The sequence below is a fragment of the Chelon labrosus genome (assembly GCF_963514085.1).
Source record: "Chelon labrosus genome assembly, chromosome: 9".
Lineage (NCBI taxonomy): Eukaryota > Metazoa > Chordata > Actinopteri > Mugiliformes > Mugilidae > Chelon > Chelon labrosus.
The window spans coordinates 30,484,738-30,499,494 of NC_140359.1; the positions used below are offsets into that span (position 1 = coordinate 30,484,738).

At 43.5% G+C, this 14,757-nt stretch overlaps 2 protein-coding genes across 2 annotated transcripts; one reads left to right on the plus strand and one right to left on the minus strand.

The window, feature by feature from the left end:
- Positions 1-1,497: 1,497 nt before the first annotated feature.
- Positions 1,498-9,873, minus strand: fibcd1a (fibrinogen C domain containing 1a; the record flags this gene model as incomplete). The annotated part of the gene is made up of 8 exons (XM_084552361.1): positions 1,498-1,769; positions 1,863-2,042; positions 2,158-2,254; positions 7,140-7,276; positions 7,358-7,490; positions 7,591-7,951; positions 8,029-8,144; positions 9,796-9,873. The coding sequence occupies 8 exons, from the start codon at positions 9,871-9,873 to the stop codon at positions 1,498-1,500; spliced, it is 1,374 nt and encodes a 457-aa protein (XP_084408487.1).
- A 1,647-nt stretch (positions 9,874-11,520) lies between these two features.
- Positions 11,521-14,756, plus strand: LOC311493631 (uncharacterized protein; the record flags this gene model as incomplete). Its single annotated transcript, XM_084552362.1, has 10 exons — positions 11,521-11,644; positions 12,150-12,305; positions 12,385-12,562; positions 12,670-12,832; positions 12,911-12,961; positions 13,083-13,141; positions 13,938-14,032; positions 14,115-14,183; positions 14,533-14,593; positions 14,691-14,756. Coding segments are annotated over exons 1-10 (930 nt in total), but the record flags the coding sequence as incomplete, so codon positions are not given.
- Between the last annotated feature and the right edge of the window lies 1 nt (position 14,757).

Consider the following 14,757-nt stretch of genomic DNA (forward strand, 5'->3'; position numbering starts at 1 on the left):
GCCTGGTGTATAATCACTCAACAATGAGTTAGAGTATTGTTATGTAAATTATTCCCATTTCTCTGATTTGGAACACGTTATTACACCTCTGATTGCATATATCTTCAATTAACCACTTAACAAATAGGTAGTACAAATGTTGTTGGAACATTTAACTTTTTTGTATTTTCAAATGTCCCACCATAGCGAACACATTTTTACAAGACCACATTTGAACACATCATGATAACGTTATTGACCTTCGCCTAATGCTCATAATTACTGAGTAGAACTTGAATGGGTCATAATACAATTCAGTGTAGCCTGGTAAGTGAGCGGGTGCTTGGTGCTGACTGGAGCACTGTCCGACAGTAATGTGTGAAACACACAGTCCGCTGTAGATAGCCTCCACATTAGTAACGTTCAGTTATCTACACTAGGAATCGCTGCTCTACAATGAACTGGCCACTTCCCGCCTCTCACCCGATGATTGACAGCTAACGTAAGCTACAGCCCCGTCAGGTACGCGTTACAGACAATAAATGAATGAATGAATGAACAAGTAGGCGCCCTCGGTAGTTTTACTCTCACCATTAGAATTTTTTTTTTTGATGTCCTGGGCCCCTGCTCTGTTGCTCCTAGCCCTGGCCTCCCTCTCTAGTCTTTTCTAGTCTCCAGATTTGTGTTTTTTGTTCCATCATCTTCATCTCCCTCGCTCCCTGTTGGAGTTCGCTCTCGCTCCATTCAAACCCGCGGTGTGGACCAAACCATTTTTTAAGAAGGGGCCAAGGGGGTTATTGAAATTATTAAAATTAAAATATTGCCTGACTTTGTGGCTTTATTTTTTTTTCGGATTCATTACTATGAATATATATTAGTTAACCCTATGCATAATAATTTAGTCGTAGAGGCTACTGGGGGCTGTGTGTGGGCCCTGATGGGCTGTGGGCCCTTAGGACTGTCATCACTTTTCCCCCCATACGACGGCGCTGCTCACATGCACACCTACGGCCAATTTAGAATCACCAATGAACCTTAGACTCTGTTTAATTTAAACATTATTTCATTAATCTCAGACTCTTTTTAATTTACACATTACTCCCTTTTAAACATAATTTACATTCAAACATTATTTCATTTACACATTACTTACCTTATGCATATTTTAATTAATCAATCATTAATTAATGTAAACATTGTTTAATTTATACATTATGCTAAATCACACCTTTGTTTAAATGATGTACCAGAACAGTTATCAATGTATTAAATGTTCTTCTTGATCAGTAAAACCTGTAGATGCTGATGCTCTTTAATGTCAATCAATCAATCAATCAATCAATGATCAGTATGAAACTTTATTGACCAGAACACATCCAACACTATAAAACAACTGATGCAGTTTTTACTTTAAATGTAACTTTTTTATAAAACGTCGACAAAGTTTAGGACAAGTCAAAGGTGAGGGGTCAGAGGTCAGGGTTCATGGTCAGAGGTCAGATTATCATGGGTCATAGGTCAGAGGTCGGGATTCCCTGGCTTGCTGCTCGGTCGTATCTTCATTTCGGTGAACCTCAGCGAGTACTGCCAGCCCGTCCAGCTGGACCACTCCACCCCATCAGCATAGGAGGCGTGGCCTCCTCCCAGGTACTGGCCATTCAGGTTGGAGGTGTGGCAATTCCGGTACCACCACGCCCCCTGGTAGTACGCTGCACAGTTGTTCTCTGATTGGTCCTGGTCCCTGTCCTTGGTGGTGAACCGCATGCCAGAATGCTTCAGGAGGGAGTCGCCTGGTGGTGACAACACTTGCTTTTTAAACTGGTTCTGTAGTACTGGGTAGTACTGGGTAATACTGGGTAGTACTAGGTAATACTAAGTAGTACCTGCAGTCCCAGAGTAGCCGTCCACTGTCAGCGGATAACCGTCCTCGTCTGGATTCACTGAATCTTGACCGACAGAAAAATCTGAATAATGAGCGAAAGCTGTGGCGTTGTCGAAGTCGGCCATGTCGATACGTAACTCGACACCACCTGACCTGGTGAGGGAGTAGATCCTCTCCAGGCCTAAGACACAGACAGGTAGAGACAGACAGGTGCACAGAGATAGGGACATTAGGCTAAAACAGTCCTCATCCAGCTGGTCCTCATAAAGACAGATGGATTAATAAGTGTGTCAGACCCAGCCAGTGTTCTCCTGTGGTCGTTCCGAAGCCGTCTCTGTACGCCCCCCATCCTCTGAAGAAGTTCACCGAGCCGTCCTCCCTCCTCTGGATCACCTGCACACACATCTCATCTCATCTCATCTCATCTCCTCTCATCTCCTCTCATCTAACGATATCTCACCTCATCTCATCTCACCTCACCTCACCTCACCTCATCTCATCTCAACTCATGATATTTCATCTCATCTCACCTCACCTCATCTAATCTAATCTCATCTCATCTCATCTCGTTTCGTTTCGTTTCGTTTCGTTTCGTTTAATTTCATCTCATCTCATCTCATCTCATTTTATCTCATCTCATCTCATCTCATTGCTATCACCTCATCTCAACTCAACTCATGATATCTCATCTCACCTCACCTCACCTCATCTCATCTCATCTCATCTAATCTAATCTAATCTAATCTAATTTAATCTCATTTCATTTCATTTCATTTCATTTCATTTCATTTCGTTTTATTTCGTTTTATCTCATCTCATCTCATTTCATCTCGCCTCATCTCATCTCATCTCATCTCATCCTCATCTCACCTCACCTCATCCTTACCTCATCTCATCTCATCTCAACTCATGATATTTCATCTCATCTCACCTCACCTCACCTCATCTAATCTAATCTAATCTAATCTAATCTAATCTAATATAATCTCATTTCATTTCATTTCATTTCATTTCATTTCGTTTCATCTCATCTCATCTCATTTCATCTCGCCTCATCTCATCTCATCTCATCTCATCTAATCTCACCTCACCTCATCCTCATCTCATCTCACCTCACCTCATCCTTACCTCATCTCATGTCATCTCATCTCATGTCATCTCACCTCACGATATCTCATCTCATCTCATCTCATCTCACCTCACGACATCTCATCTCATCTCATCTCACCTCACCCTCATCTCATCTCATCTCATCTCATCTCATTTCATCTCATCTCATCTCATTGCTATCACCTCATCTCATCTCAACTCATGATATCTCATCTCACCTCACCTCATCTCATCTCATCTCATCTAATCTAATTTAATCTCATTTCGTTTCATTTCGTTTCATTTCGTTTCATTTCGTTTCATCTCATCTCATCTCATTTCATCTCGCCTCATCTCATCTCATCTCATCTCATCCTCATCTCATCTCATCTCATCTCACCTCACCTCATCCTTACCTCATCTCATCTCATCTCATCTCAACTCATGATATTTCATCTCATCTCACCTCACCTCACCTCACCTCATCTAATCTAATCTAATCTAATCTAATATAATCTCATTTCATTTCATTTCATTTCATTTAATTTCATTTCATTTCATTTCGTTTCATCTCATCTCATCTCATTTCATCTCGCCTCATCTCATCTCATCTCATCTAATCTCACCTCACCTCATCCTCATCTCATCTCACCTCACCTCATCCTTACCTCATCTCATGTCATCTCATCTCATGTCATCTCACCTCACGATATCTCATCTCATCTCATCTCATCTCACCTCACGACATCTCATCTCATCTCATCTCACCTCACCCTCATCTCATCTCATCTCATCTCATTTCATCTCATCTCATCTCATTGCTATCACCTCATCTCATCTCAACTCATGATATCTCATCTCACCTCACCTCATCTCATCTCATCTCATCTAATCTAATTTAATCTCATTTCATTTCATTTCGTTTCATTTCGTTTCATCTCATCTCATCTCATTTCATCTCGCCTCATCTCATCTCATCTCATCTCATCCTCATCTCATCTCATCTCATCTCACCTCACCTCATCCTTACCTCATCTCATCTCATCTCATCTCAACTCATGATATTTCATCTCATCTCACCTCACCTCACCTCATCTAATCTAATCTAATCTAATCTAATATAATCTCATTTCATTTCATTTCATTTCATTTCATTTCATTTCGTTTCATCTCATCTCATCTCATTTCATCTCGCCTCATCTCATCTCATCTCATCTAATCTCACCTCACCTCACCTCATCCTCATCTCATCTCACCTCACCTCATCCTTACCTCATCTCATGTCATCTCATCTCATCTCATCTCACCTCACGATATCTCATCTCATCTCATCTCATCTCACCTCACGACATCTCATCTCATCTCACCTCACCCTCATCATATCTCATCTCATCTCATCTCACCTCACCACATGATATTTCTTCTCATCTCATCTCACCTCACCTCATCTCATCTCAACTCATGATATCTCATCTCATCTCATCTCATCTCATTTCACCTCACCCTCATCTCATCTCATCTCATCTCACCTCACCCTTATCGCATCTCATCACACCTCATATAAGTGAACTAATTAACTAATTAACTCCTGACAAGCTGCAGTGTGTGGTGTGTATTACTGTGTCTGTTATTGTGTGTGTACCGTCCATCCTCTCATCTCATCTCATCTCATCTCACCTCATCTCACCTCACCTCACCTCACCTCATCTCATCTCATCACATCTCATCTCATCTAAGTGAACTAATTAATTAACTCCTGACAAGCTGCAGTGTGTGGTTTGTATTACTGTGTCTGTTATTGTGTGTGTACCGTCCATCCTCTCATCTCATCTCACCTCACCTCATCTCACCTCACCTCACCTCACCTCATCTCACTCTCATCTCATCTCATCTCATCTCATCTCACCTCACCTCACCTCATCTCATCTCATCTCATCTCAACTCACCTCTTCTCATCTCATCTCATCTCAACTCATGATATTTCATCTCATCTCACCTCACCTCATCTCATCTAATCTAATCTAATCTAATCTAATCTAATATAATTTCATTTCATTTCATTTCATTTCGTTTCATCTCATCTCATCTCATTTCATCTCGCCTCATCTCATCTCATCTCATCTAATCTCACCTCACCTCATCCTCATCTCATCTCACCTCACCTCATCCTTACCTCATCTCATGTCATCTCATCTCATCTCATCTCACCTCACGATATCTCATCTCATCTCATCTCATCTCACCTCACGACATCTCATCTCATCTCACCTCACCCTCATCTCATCTCATCTCATCTCATTTCATCTCATCTCATCTCATTGCTATCACCTCATCTCATCTCAACTCATGATATCTCATCTCACCTCACCTCATCTCATCTCATCTCATCTAATCTAATCTAATCTAATTTAATCTCATTTCATTTCATTTCATTTCGTTTCATTTCGTTTCATCTCATCTCATCTCATTTCATCTCGCCTCATCTCATCTCATCTCATCCTCATCTCATCTCATCTCATCTCACCTCATCCTTACCTCATCTCATCTCATCTCATCTCATCTCAACTCATGATATTTCATCTCATCTCACCTCACCTCATCTAATCTAATCTAATCTAATCTAATCTAATCTAATCTAATATAATCTCATTTCATTTCATTTCATTTCATTTCATTTCATTTCGTTTCATCTCATCTCATCTCATTTCATCTCGCCTCATCTCATCTCATCTCATCTAATCTCACCTCACCTCACCTCATCCTCATCTCATCTCACCTCACCTCATCCTTACCTCATCTCATGTCATCTCATCTCATCTCATCTCACCTCACGATATCTCATCTCATCTCATCTCATCTCACCTCACGACATCTCATCTCATCTCACCTCACCCTCATCATATCTCATCTCATCTCATCTCACCTCACCACATGATATTTCTTCTCATCTCATCTCACCTCACCTCATCTCATCTCAACTCATGATATCTCATCTCATCTCATCTCATTTCACCTCACCCTCATCTCATCTCATCTCATCTCATCTCATCTCACCTCACCCTTATCGCATCTCATCACACCTCATATAAGTGAACTAATTTACTAATTAACTCCTGACAAACTGCAGTGTGTGGTGTGTATTACTGTGTCTGTTATTGTGTGTGTACCGTCCATCCTCTCATCTCATCTCATCTCATCTCAACTCATGATATCTCATCTCACCTCATCTCACCTCACCTCACCTCATCACACCTCATCTCAACTCATGATATCTCATCTCACCTCACCTCATCTCATCTCATCTCATCTCATCTCATCTCATTTCATCTCATCTCATCTCATCTCATCTCATCTCCTCATCTCATCTCATCTCATCTCACCTCACATCATGATACCTCATCTCATCTCATCTCATCTCACGATATCTCACCTCGCCTCACCTCATCTCATCTCACATCATGATACCTCATCTCATCTCACCTCACCTCACCTCACGCTATCTCATCTCATCTCACCTCATCCTCATCTTATCTCATCTCATCTCATCTCACCTCACCTCACCACATGCTATCTCTTCTCATCTCATCTCACCTCACCTCATCTCATCTCAACTCATGATATCTCATCTCATCTCATCTGATTTCACCTCACCCTTATCTCATCTCATCTCATCTCACCTCAACCTTATCTCATCTCATCACATCTCATCTCATCTAAGTGAACTAATTAATTAACTCCTGACAAGCTGCAGTGTGTGGTTTGTATTACTGTGTCTGTTATTGTGTGTGTACCGTCCATCCTCTCATCTCATCTCATCTCACCTCACCTCATCTCATCTCATCTCATCTCACTCTCATCTCATCTCATCTCATCTCACCTCACCTCACCTCATCTCATCTCATCTCATCTCACCTCATCTCATCTCATCTCATCTCAACTCACCTCTTCTCATCTCATCTCATCTCAACTCATGATATCTCATCTCACCTCACCTCACCTCACCTCATCTAATCTAATCTAATCTAATCTAATCCAATCTAATCTAATCTAATTGCATTTCATTTCATTTCATTTCATTTCACCTCACCTCACCTCACCTCATCTCATCTCAGTGAACTAATTAACTAATTAACTCCTGAAAAGCTGCAGTGTTTGGTGTGTATTACTGTGTCTGTTATTGTGTGTGTACCGTCCATCCTCCTCCGTCCGTCGTCATATCACAGTAAACTCTGAAGCCGTTTGTGTCGTGAGGTGGAAACACAGAATAAACTCCGTCCTGAGAGAAACCTGCAGCCAAGACGTCGCTACAGTCTCTGGGTCTGACACCTGGGACAGAGACACCTGTCGTCATGACAACAACCACCGGCTACCTTACACCCATGTGTAGTTACCTATGTGTGTTGTTACCTGTGTGTGTGTTGTCCATCCCCGTCTCCGTCTTGTGTCTCCTCAGTGTATCTGTCTCCCTCTGGAGGTCGAGCAGAGAATCAGTGAAACCTGACACCACCTTCAGAACACCTGAGTGACTGTCAGAGATCACCTGGACACAGGGGAGGAGTCACACTGTCACTGACTGATAGTTATAAAGTTATTAATCAGGTATTACTCAGGTGTGAGCGATGGGATCAGCTGTTCTTTACCTGGATCATACGACTCTGTTCACTCTGAACTCCGTCCAGACGTTTCTCGAGAACACTTTGACCTCTCTTCAGCGAATCAGCTTCCAGCTTCAAGTTGTGGGCATGGTCTGATATCACCTTGAGGTCTTGGGCCAGCTTGTGGACTAATCCCGCCTCCTGCCAATCGTCTGCATTGTGACTGGTCAGCGCTCTAAGCAGCGAGCTCTGCAGTGCCTCCCAACGCAGGAAGTGCTCGCTGAGATCCGGACAGTTGGGGTCCAGGAAGATGCTGATTGGTTCTCCATCTGCGGCGCGTGACACGGACACCAGGGGACCGGACTCTTTGGGATTGGTTGAAATCACGGGAGAGGAGATGCCGCCCCTGTTACCAGGACAACCTCAGGTTTATGTCCACGGATGGACAGACAGACAGACAGACAAGACAGGAAGGTGTTTTACCTGCTGATGAAGGGCAGAGGATACTGGTTCAGGTACAAGATGGCGACTGTTACTGTGATGACAGCTGCAATGACGACCAGCATGACAACAGACCATAACAGGACGTTGCAGCATCTCTAAACACACACACACACACACACACACGTGTAGGATTAGATTAAATGTTAAAATCATTATTAAAACTCATCGTCAAATTTATTCAGTCATCAACTGATGTTGTCCTTCAGACTCACAACACTCTTCACTGGGTTTTATTGTGTGTTGTTCCATTACTGAGAGGTTGAGGTGTGTTGTTGTGTTCAGGTGTCTGTGTGGAGGTGTTGTTGTGTTGTGTTCAGGTGTCTGTGTGGAGGTGTTGTTGTGTTGTTCAGGTGTCTGTGTGGAAGTGTTGTTGTGTTCAGGTGTCTGTGTGGAGGTGTTGTTGTGTTGTGTTCAGGTGTCTGTGTGGAGGTGTTGTTGTGTTGTGTTCAGGTGTCTGTGTGGAGGTGTTGTTGTGTTGTTCAGGTGTCTGTGTGGAGGTGTTTTTGTGTTGTTCAGGTGTCTGTGTGGAAGTGTTGTTGTGTTCAGGTGTCTGTGTGGAGGTGTTGTTGTGTTCAGGTGTCTGTGTGGAAGTGTTGTTGTGTTGTTCAGGTGTCTGTGTGGAAGTGTTGTTGTGTTCAGGTGTCTGTGTGGAGGTGTTGTTGTGTTGTGTTCAGGTGTCTGTGTGGAGGTGAGATAAATCAGGGCTGAGTGTTGATCCGGTCTAGAAGCGACAGCTGCTGCAGATTAGATCTTCGTTGATGCGACAGTTTAATCAGATTAACGTTGTTAACTCACCAGGTTTCATGCTAGCATAGCACGTGTCAAGCTAATAGCTAACTGCTAATGAGGTCTGATCCTCTCAGCCTGACTCCAGCAGTCTTTAAATTCAATGAAAGAGACAGACACTTTAACAACCTATATAAACTTATAATATATATATATATAAAATTACAGTATGCACCAATCAGGAATAACATTATGACCACCTTCTTAATATTGTGTCGGTCCCTGACCCGGACTCCAGACCTCTGGAGGTGAGCCATCAGCATCAGATCCATTAAATCCTGCATGTGAAGAGGTGTGGCCTCCATAGATCAGACTAGTTTGTCGGGCCCATCCCACAGATGCTGGATTGAATATGGAGGAAGTCAATACCATGTTGTCAACTGTCATGTTGTTGAATTCCTGCTGGAGGAGTCTCTTGGGGTGGGTGGACATAGTCAAAGCCATGAGTCAAAGGAACATCCACATGGATGGAAGGACCCAAGGTCTCCCAGCAGGACAAGGACCAAAGCGTCACACCGTCTCCGCTGGCTCGCGTTCTTCCCATAATGCATCCTGGTGCCATGTGTTCCCAGCATCAGACCAGGCCACCTTCTTCCATCGCTCCGTGGTCCAGTTCATGTGGACAGGGGTCAGCATGGCCCCCCTGACTGGTTTGAGACTATGGGGCCCTGAGAGACACTATCACCTTTCTATCGGAATAAACATTAACTTCTTCATCAGTCCACACGGGTCAGCCTTCACCCCCCACCTGCACCAATGAGCCTGTCTCTGGTTCATCAGTTCTGTTCTGACCCGGTCACTGAGCCCAAACGTTTGGCCCTTATCAAACTCTAATTTTGATGCTTGCCCATTTTGCCCCTGCTTCTAGCGTCAACTTTGAGGGCAAAGTGTTCATAGATGCTACAGAAGCTAACAGAGGATGTGTGATGCTAACAGAGGCTAACAGCTAATAGAGGTTACCTTGTTAGTGTTGGGTCGTTTGCTGTCGAGCTCTGAGCTGCTGTTGTTCATGATGGTCCACTGATCGTTCAGCATCATCCTGAAAAACAAATATGTTACTGCTCCTCATCATCAGTAGAACCTCTAGAACCTCTTTAAGGATCCTTGTTAGAACCTCTGTAGTGGCTCCAGAACCAGTCATCCACAGGTCTACTGTAATGACTCCAGAACCCTGGAATCTCTCTAGAACCCTAGAACATCGTCCCTAAAAGACTAGAACTTCCTCAGTGACCTCCACAACCTCCTGAGAATCTGTTGAACCCTAACCCTATAAACTAATAAACTGTTAAAATTATTAATCTAATAAACTATTAAACTAAACTAATAATCTATTAATATAATAAACTAATAAACTAATAAACTTTTAAACTAATAATCTAATAAACTATTAAACTATTAAACTATTAAACTAAACTAATAATCTAATAATCTAATAAACTAATAAACCATTGAACTGTTAAACTATTGAACTAATAATCTAATAAACTATTAAACTATTAAACTATTAAACTAAACTAATAATCTAATAATCTAATAAACTAATAAACCATTGAACTGTTAAACTATTGAACTAATAATCTAATAAACTAATAAACTATTAAACTAATAAACTGTTAATTTAGTAAACTAATAAACTGTTAAACTAATAAACTGTTAAACTAATAAACTGTTAAACTAATAATCTAATAAACTAATAAACTATTGAACTGTTAAACTATTAAACTAATAATCTAATAAACTAATAAACTGTTAAACTAATAAACTAATAAACTGTTAAACTAATAAACTGTTAAACCTATATACTAAACTATTAATCTAATAAACTATTAAACTAATAAACTGTTAATTTAGTAAACTAATAAACTGTTAAACTAATATACTAAACTATTAATCTAATAAACTATTAAACTAATAAAGTGAATCAATAACTTACGTGCTCGTCTTCAGGGTTCAAACCAAACTAATAATCTTTCTGTTGCAGGAGACGGTTGAGGACAGATCGTCATGGAAACCTGAGAGAGGGAGAGAGAGAGAGAGAGAGAGAGAGAGAGAGACCATCTGCTGTTGGGCGAGAAAGGGAGAGAGAGAGAGATAATCAGCTTCAGTCTGGGGACATATGTCCCTGAGAGACACCTGATCCGTTTAGATGACATTAGGATTCAAAAGGAAACATCTGGTCAGTGTCCAACATGTCCAATATGTGGACAGATCCACTAACTTCAGGACACACACACACACTGTTAATGACTAACATGTGTGCAGCAGGAAGTGACATCAGCAATAGGAGGCCCCCATAAAAATAAAACCCTAATAAAGAGAAGATCAGTCCACCTTACATCCTTCAGACCTCCATGGGCCAACAACAGCAGTCCACCTTAAATCTTTCCATGGTCTGAAGAGGATGACCCCCCCCCCCCCACACACACACACACACACACACCCGTGCCCATTGAGAGCTCCAGGCGAGGAGGCAGCTTTTTAAAAAAAGCTTTTATTTTGACAGCGCAGACAGGAAGCAGAGGTGTGGGGGGAGGGGCGTGGGGGTCTGCAGCTGGTTTGAATTTTCTTCAAATTTGAAGAAACACAGAAACAGAGAAGATGTTGGACGGTTGGACGGTTCCCCTGGCTGCTGGACGTCCAGTAACATTAGATTAGTCTGTTAGTTAATTAGATAATTAGTTAGTGTGACAGACAGATAGTGTGCTAGTGTGACTGTGTGATAATTAGTGTGATAGTTAATTGACCAGCTAGACTGTTGGTTGGCTGATCAGGACGGGATGGAAGCACCGTCTCTCTGCAGCAGGAAGAGGTGAGACTGAAACTTTAACTCTTTTATCGTGAAGGAAAGAAACAGTTAAAATGTTTGAAGCCAGAAGCTGTGAATGTGTGTCCCGTCCCAGATGCAGCGCCTGCTGGGACGGGATCAAGGATCAGGGGTCAGTGGTCCAGTTTGTCCATGAGGGTGGACACTGTTAATCCCTCGTTAGTGTTAATCACAGTGACGAGCTCCACCTCTGTCTCTGCTCGTTAGCTTCAGGTTGGACTCAGACGTCTAATCAACTACATGTCTTCCAAAGAAGGACACTGTGTCTCTGGTTTAAGGGATATCAGTTTTATTATTAATCATCCCCATGTCCTCCTGTTCTCCTGTCCTCCTCCTAAAATGAGATGGTTTTCCAGTGGTTGCTCAGTGTTGGACAAACCGTGATCCCTGGAACTGATGTGTCCTGTCCAGACATTTAGACAATGTCACCCAACGTCACCCAGTGCATGCTGGGAAATGTCTGAGCTAAAAGTGTTTCTGTATCTACCAGGTCCTCTGATGGACATGTCCTCAGTGGTCCAGGCTGTAAGAAGAGTCACAGAGAGGAAGAGGAGGTGAAGAAGAGAAGAACAGGAGGGGGTGGAGGACGAAGGTCTAAGGAAAACCGATGTCCAGATGTGCAGAGGACCAAGAGGACCCAGAGACTGTGAGGACATCTTGTCTGTCCATCAGTCACTGATCAGTAACTGCAGCCCGGACTCTGAGGTCTGACCAACTCTCCGCAGGTGTTCACAGACCAAGACCAGGACCAGGGTTGGGTCTGGAGAGGGGACCAGGACCAGGACCAGGGCGAGGCCTGGGACCAGGACCAGAGCTGAGATCCAGTCCAACAGACCAGAGATCAGAGTGGCTCTGATCAGGAAGACCAGGATTCAGACCTCAGCCTACTTCGGAGATTCTGAAGTGAGTCAGGACCCGTCTGATCCAGGACCCAGGGTTTGTTAAAGAGATTGATCTAAACTCTGATCCTAGACCCGATACTTCTACTGATCTGTCTTTTCTGGTCCAAGGTCAGAACCAAGTCCACATCAGAACCGAAGAGACCTGCAGGTCTGGTCTCAGAGATAGAGACTGGAACCAGGTCTGACAGAGTCCTGGGTCAAGATGGGTGTACAATGAGAAGGAGGACTAGGACTAGGAGGAAAATCCATCCGTCTGCTTTCAGGGGGAGAGGTATCATCCATCCATCCATCCATCCATCCATCCATCAATCAATCAATCACTGTCTCTGTCTCTGTCTCTGTCCCATAGGTCAGTTACGGTTGTCAATCACTCCAAAAGACGGACAGGTCGTTGTTCACAGTGAGTGATGCAGCAGCAGCCAATCAGATGCCAGCAGTTATTGACCAATAATATTGAGAATGGTGTTGGTCCAGAGCTGGACGTCCTGTCCTCAGAGACTTGTGTCTTTTTGTGTCTGCAGTCCATGAGGCCAGAGAGTTGATGGGAACGTCGACCAGGCCATGTGACTCCTATGTGAAGGTGAGGACATGGACATGTCCAGACCATAGTCTGTAGAACCAGTGGACACCATGACAGCTCCTCTATGGCTCCTCAAGCTTGTGGAGCTCCCCCTGGAGGCTGGCTGCAGTATAGCTGGCTGCAGTCATAAGCTCCGCCCCCTCCATGTTAGTGGTGGAGTTAGAGCAGAGTTAACGGATCATCCAGAACCGAGATCCAGTTTAGACTCAGTTTGACTAATGGGAGGAGTAAGAGACATGGTGGCCATCTTGGTTCTACAGTCTCTGGTTCAGGGGCCTCATGTACAAAGACTTGAGTGGATTTCCTACTAAAACGTGTCCCACGCTCAGATCCAGAAGCACATTTCCTTTGTACCCTAACCCACATGTTGTACCTGACCCCTCCATGGCCACGCCCCCTTTTAAATATGCAGATTATATTTAAATTGACCCTCCACCTGAGATTCCCCTCTCTGCACGATCAGAAAATGAAAACATAAGAATGAGTAAGATGGAAAACTGGAGACGCTACTCACTGGAGTGGAGACAAACATGTCCTCTTTGACAGCTGTCCTCCACTGGAGTGGAGACAAACATGTCCTCTTTGACAGCTGTCCTCCACTGGAGTGGAGACAAACATGTCCTCTTTGACAGCTGTCCTCCACGCGCCACAATGTTGGTAAATGAAGCATCACATATGATATGTACATTGATGAATGAACATGTTTTCAGGAGTACGTACGGAACGTTTTTGTGTGCACGCAACCTTCGTACATGAGGCCCCAGGCCTTCACCTCTTGGACTGTGTTTGTTGACAGGTGGCTGTGACCTCTGACCTCCACCACGTCATCCAGATGAAGACGGAGACAGTTTTGAACGACAAGAACCCAGAATACGAGCGAACCTTCATCCTGTGAGACCCGTGAACACATGAGTGTAGTTACAGTTCTTTGCCTCTGGGGGCAGCAGAGTTCACTCTGTCCTCTTTGTCTCAGGTGTCTCAGAGACGGCGTCCTCTTGGACAGGTTGTTGGTCTCAGTGTTCAGAAGACCAGCTGATCACAGGTTAGGACAACATGGCCGCCTGCCAGTCATTCCTGTGTTTAATAACAGGTAGAGATACTGTTGTAGTTTTCAGTGTGGCCTGGTGGAGGCAGCGTCATCTCTCTGAATGACTGATGATGTTTAATTTCATTTTAGTCTCTGTGTTAACTTCCTGTGCATCAATAGGGTTAGGGTTAGGGTGTCGGACCCCAGGAAGAATGGCTGCAGTTCTGCTGCAGCTAATGGGGATCCAAATAAAACAATAAACAATAAAGGTTCATCTCATCATCAGCTGCTACAAACACTAGATCCTGATAGAACATCTGAGAGGGGCGGGGCTTCACACTTGTCCACCTGTCTGTCTCCTCAGGTGCAGTCAGCTAATTGGTTGTATGAGCTTCGGGATTGGCTCTCTGTTGTCGTCCTCCATGGTCAGTAATAACCAATGATCAGCAACTGATGGTTCTTGGCACTGATTGGCTATATGGACGTCCTTGCTTGTGTTTCAGTTGTCTCTTGTGTTGTTAGCTGCTCTCTGGTTGGTTCTACCTGCTGGGGGAGGAATACGGACGGAGCAAACACCTGAGAGTGACGT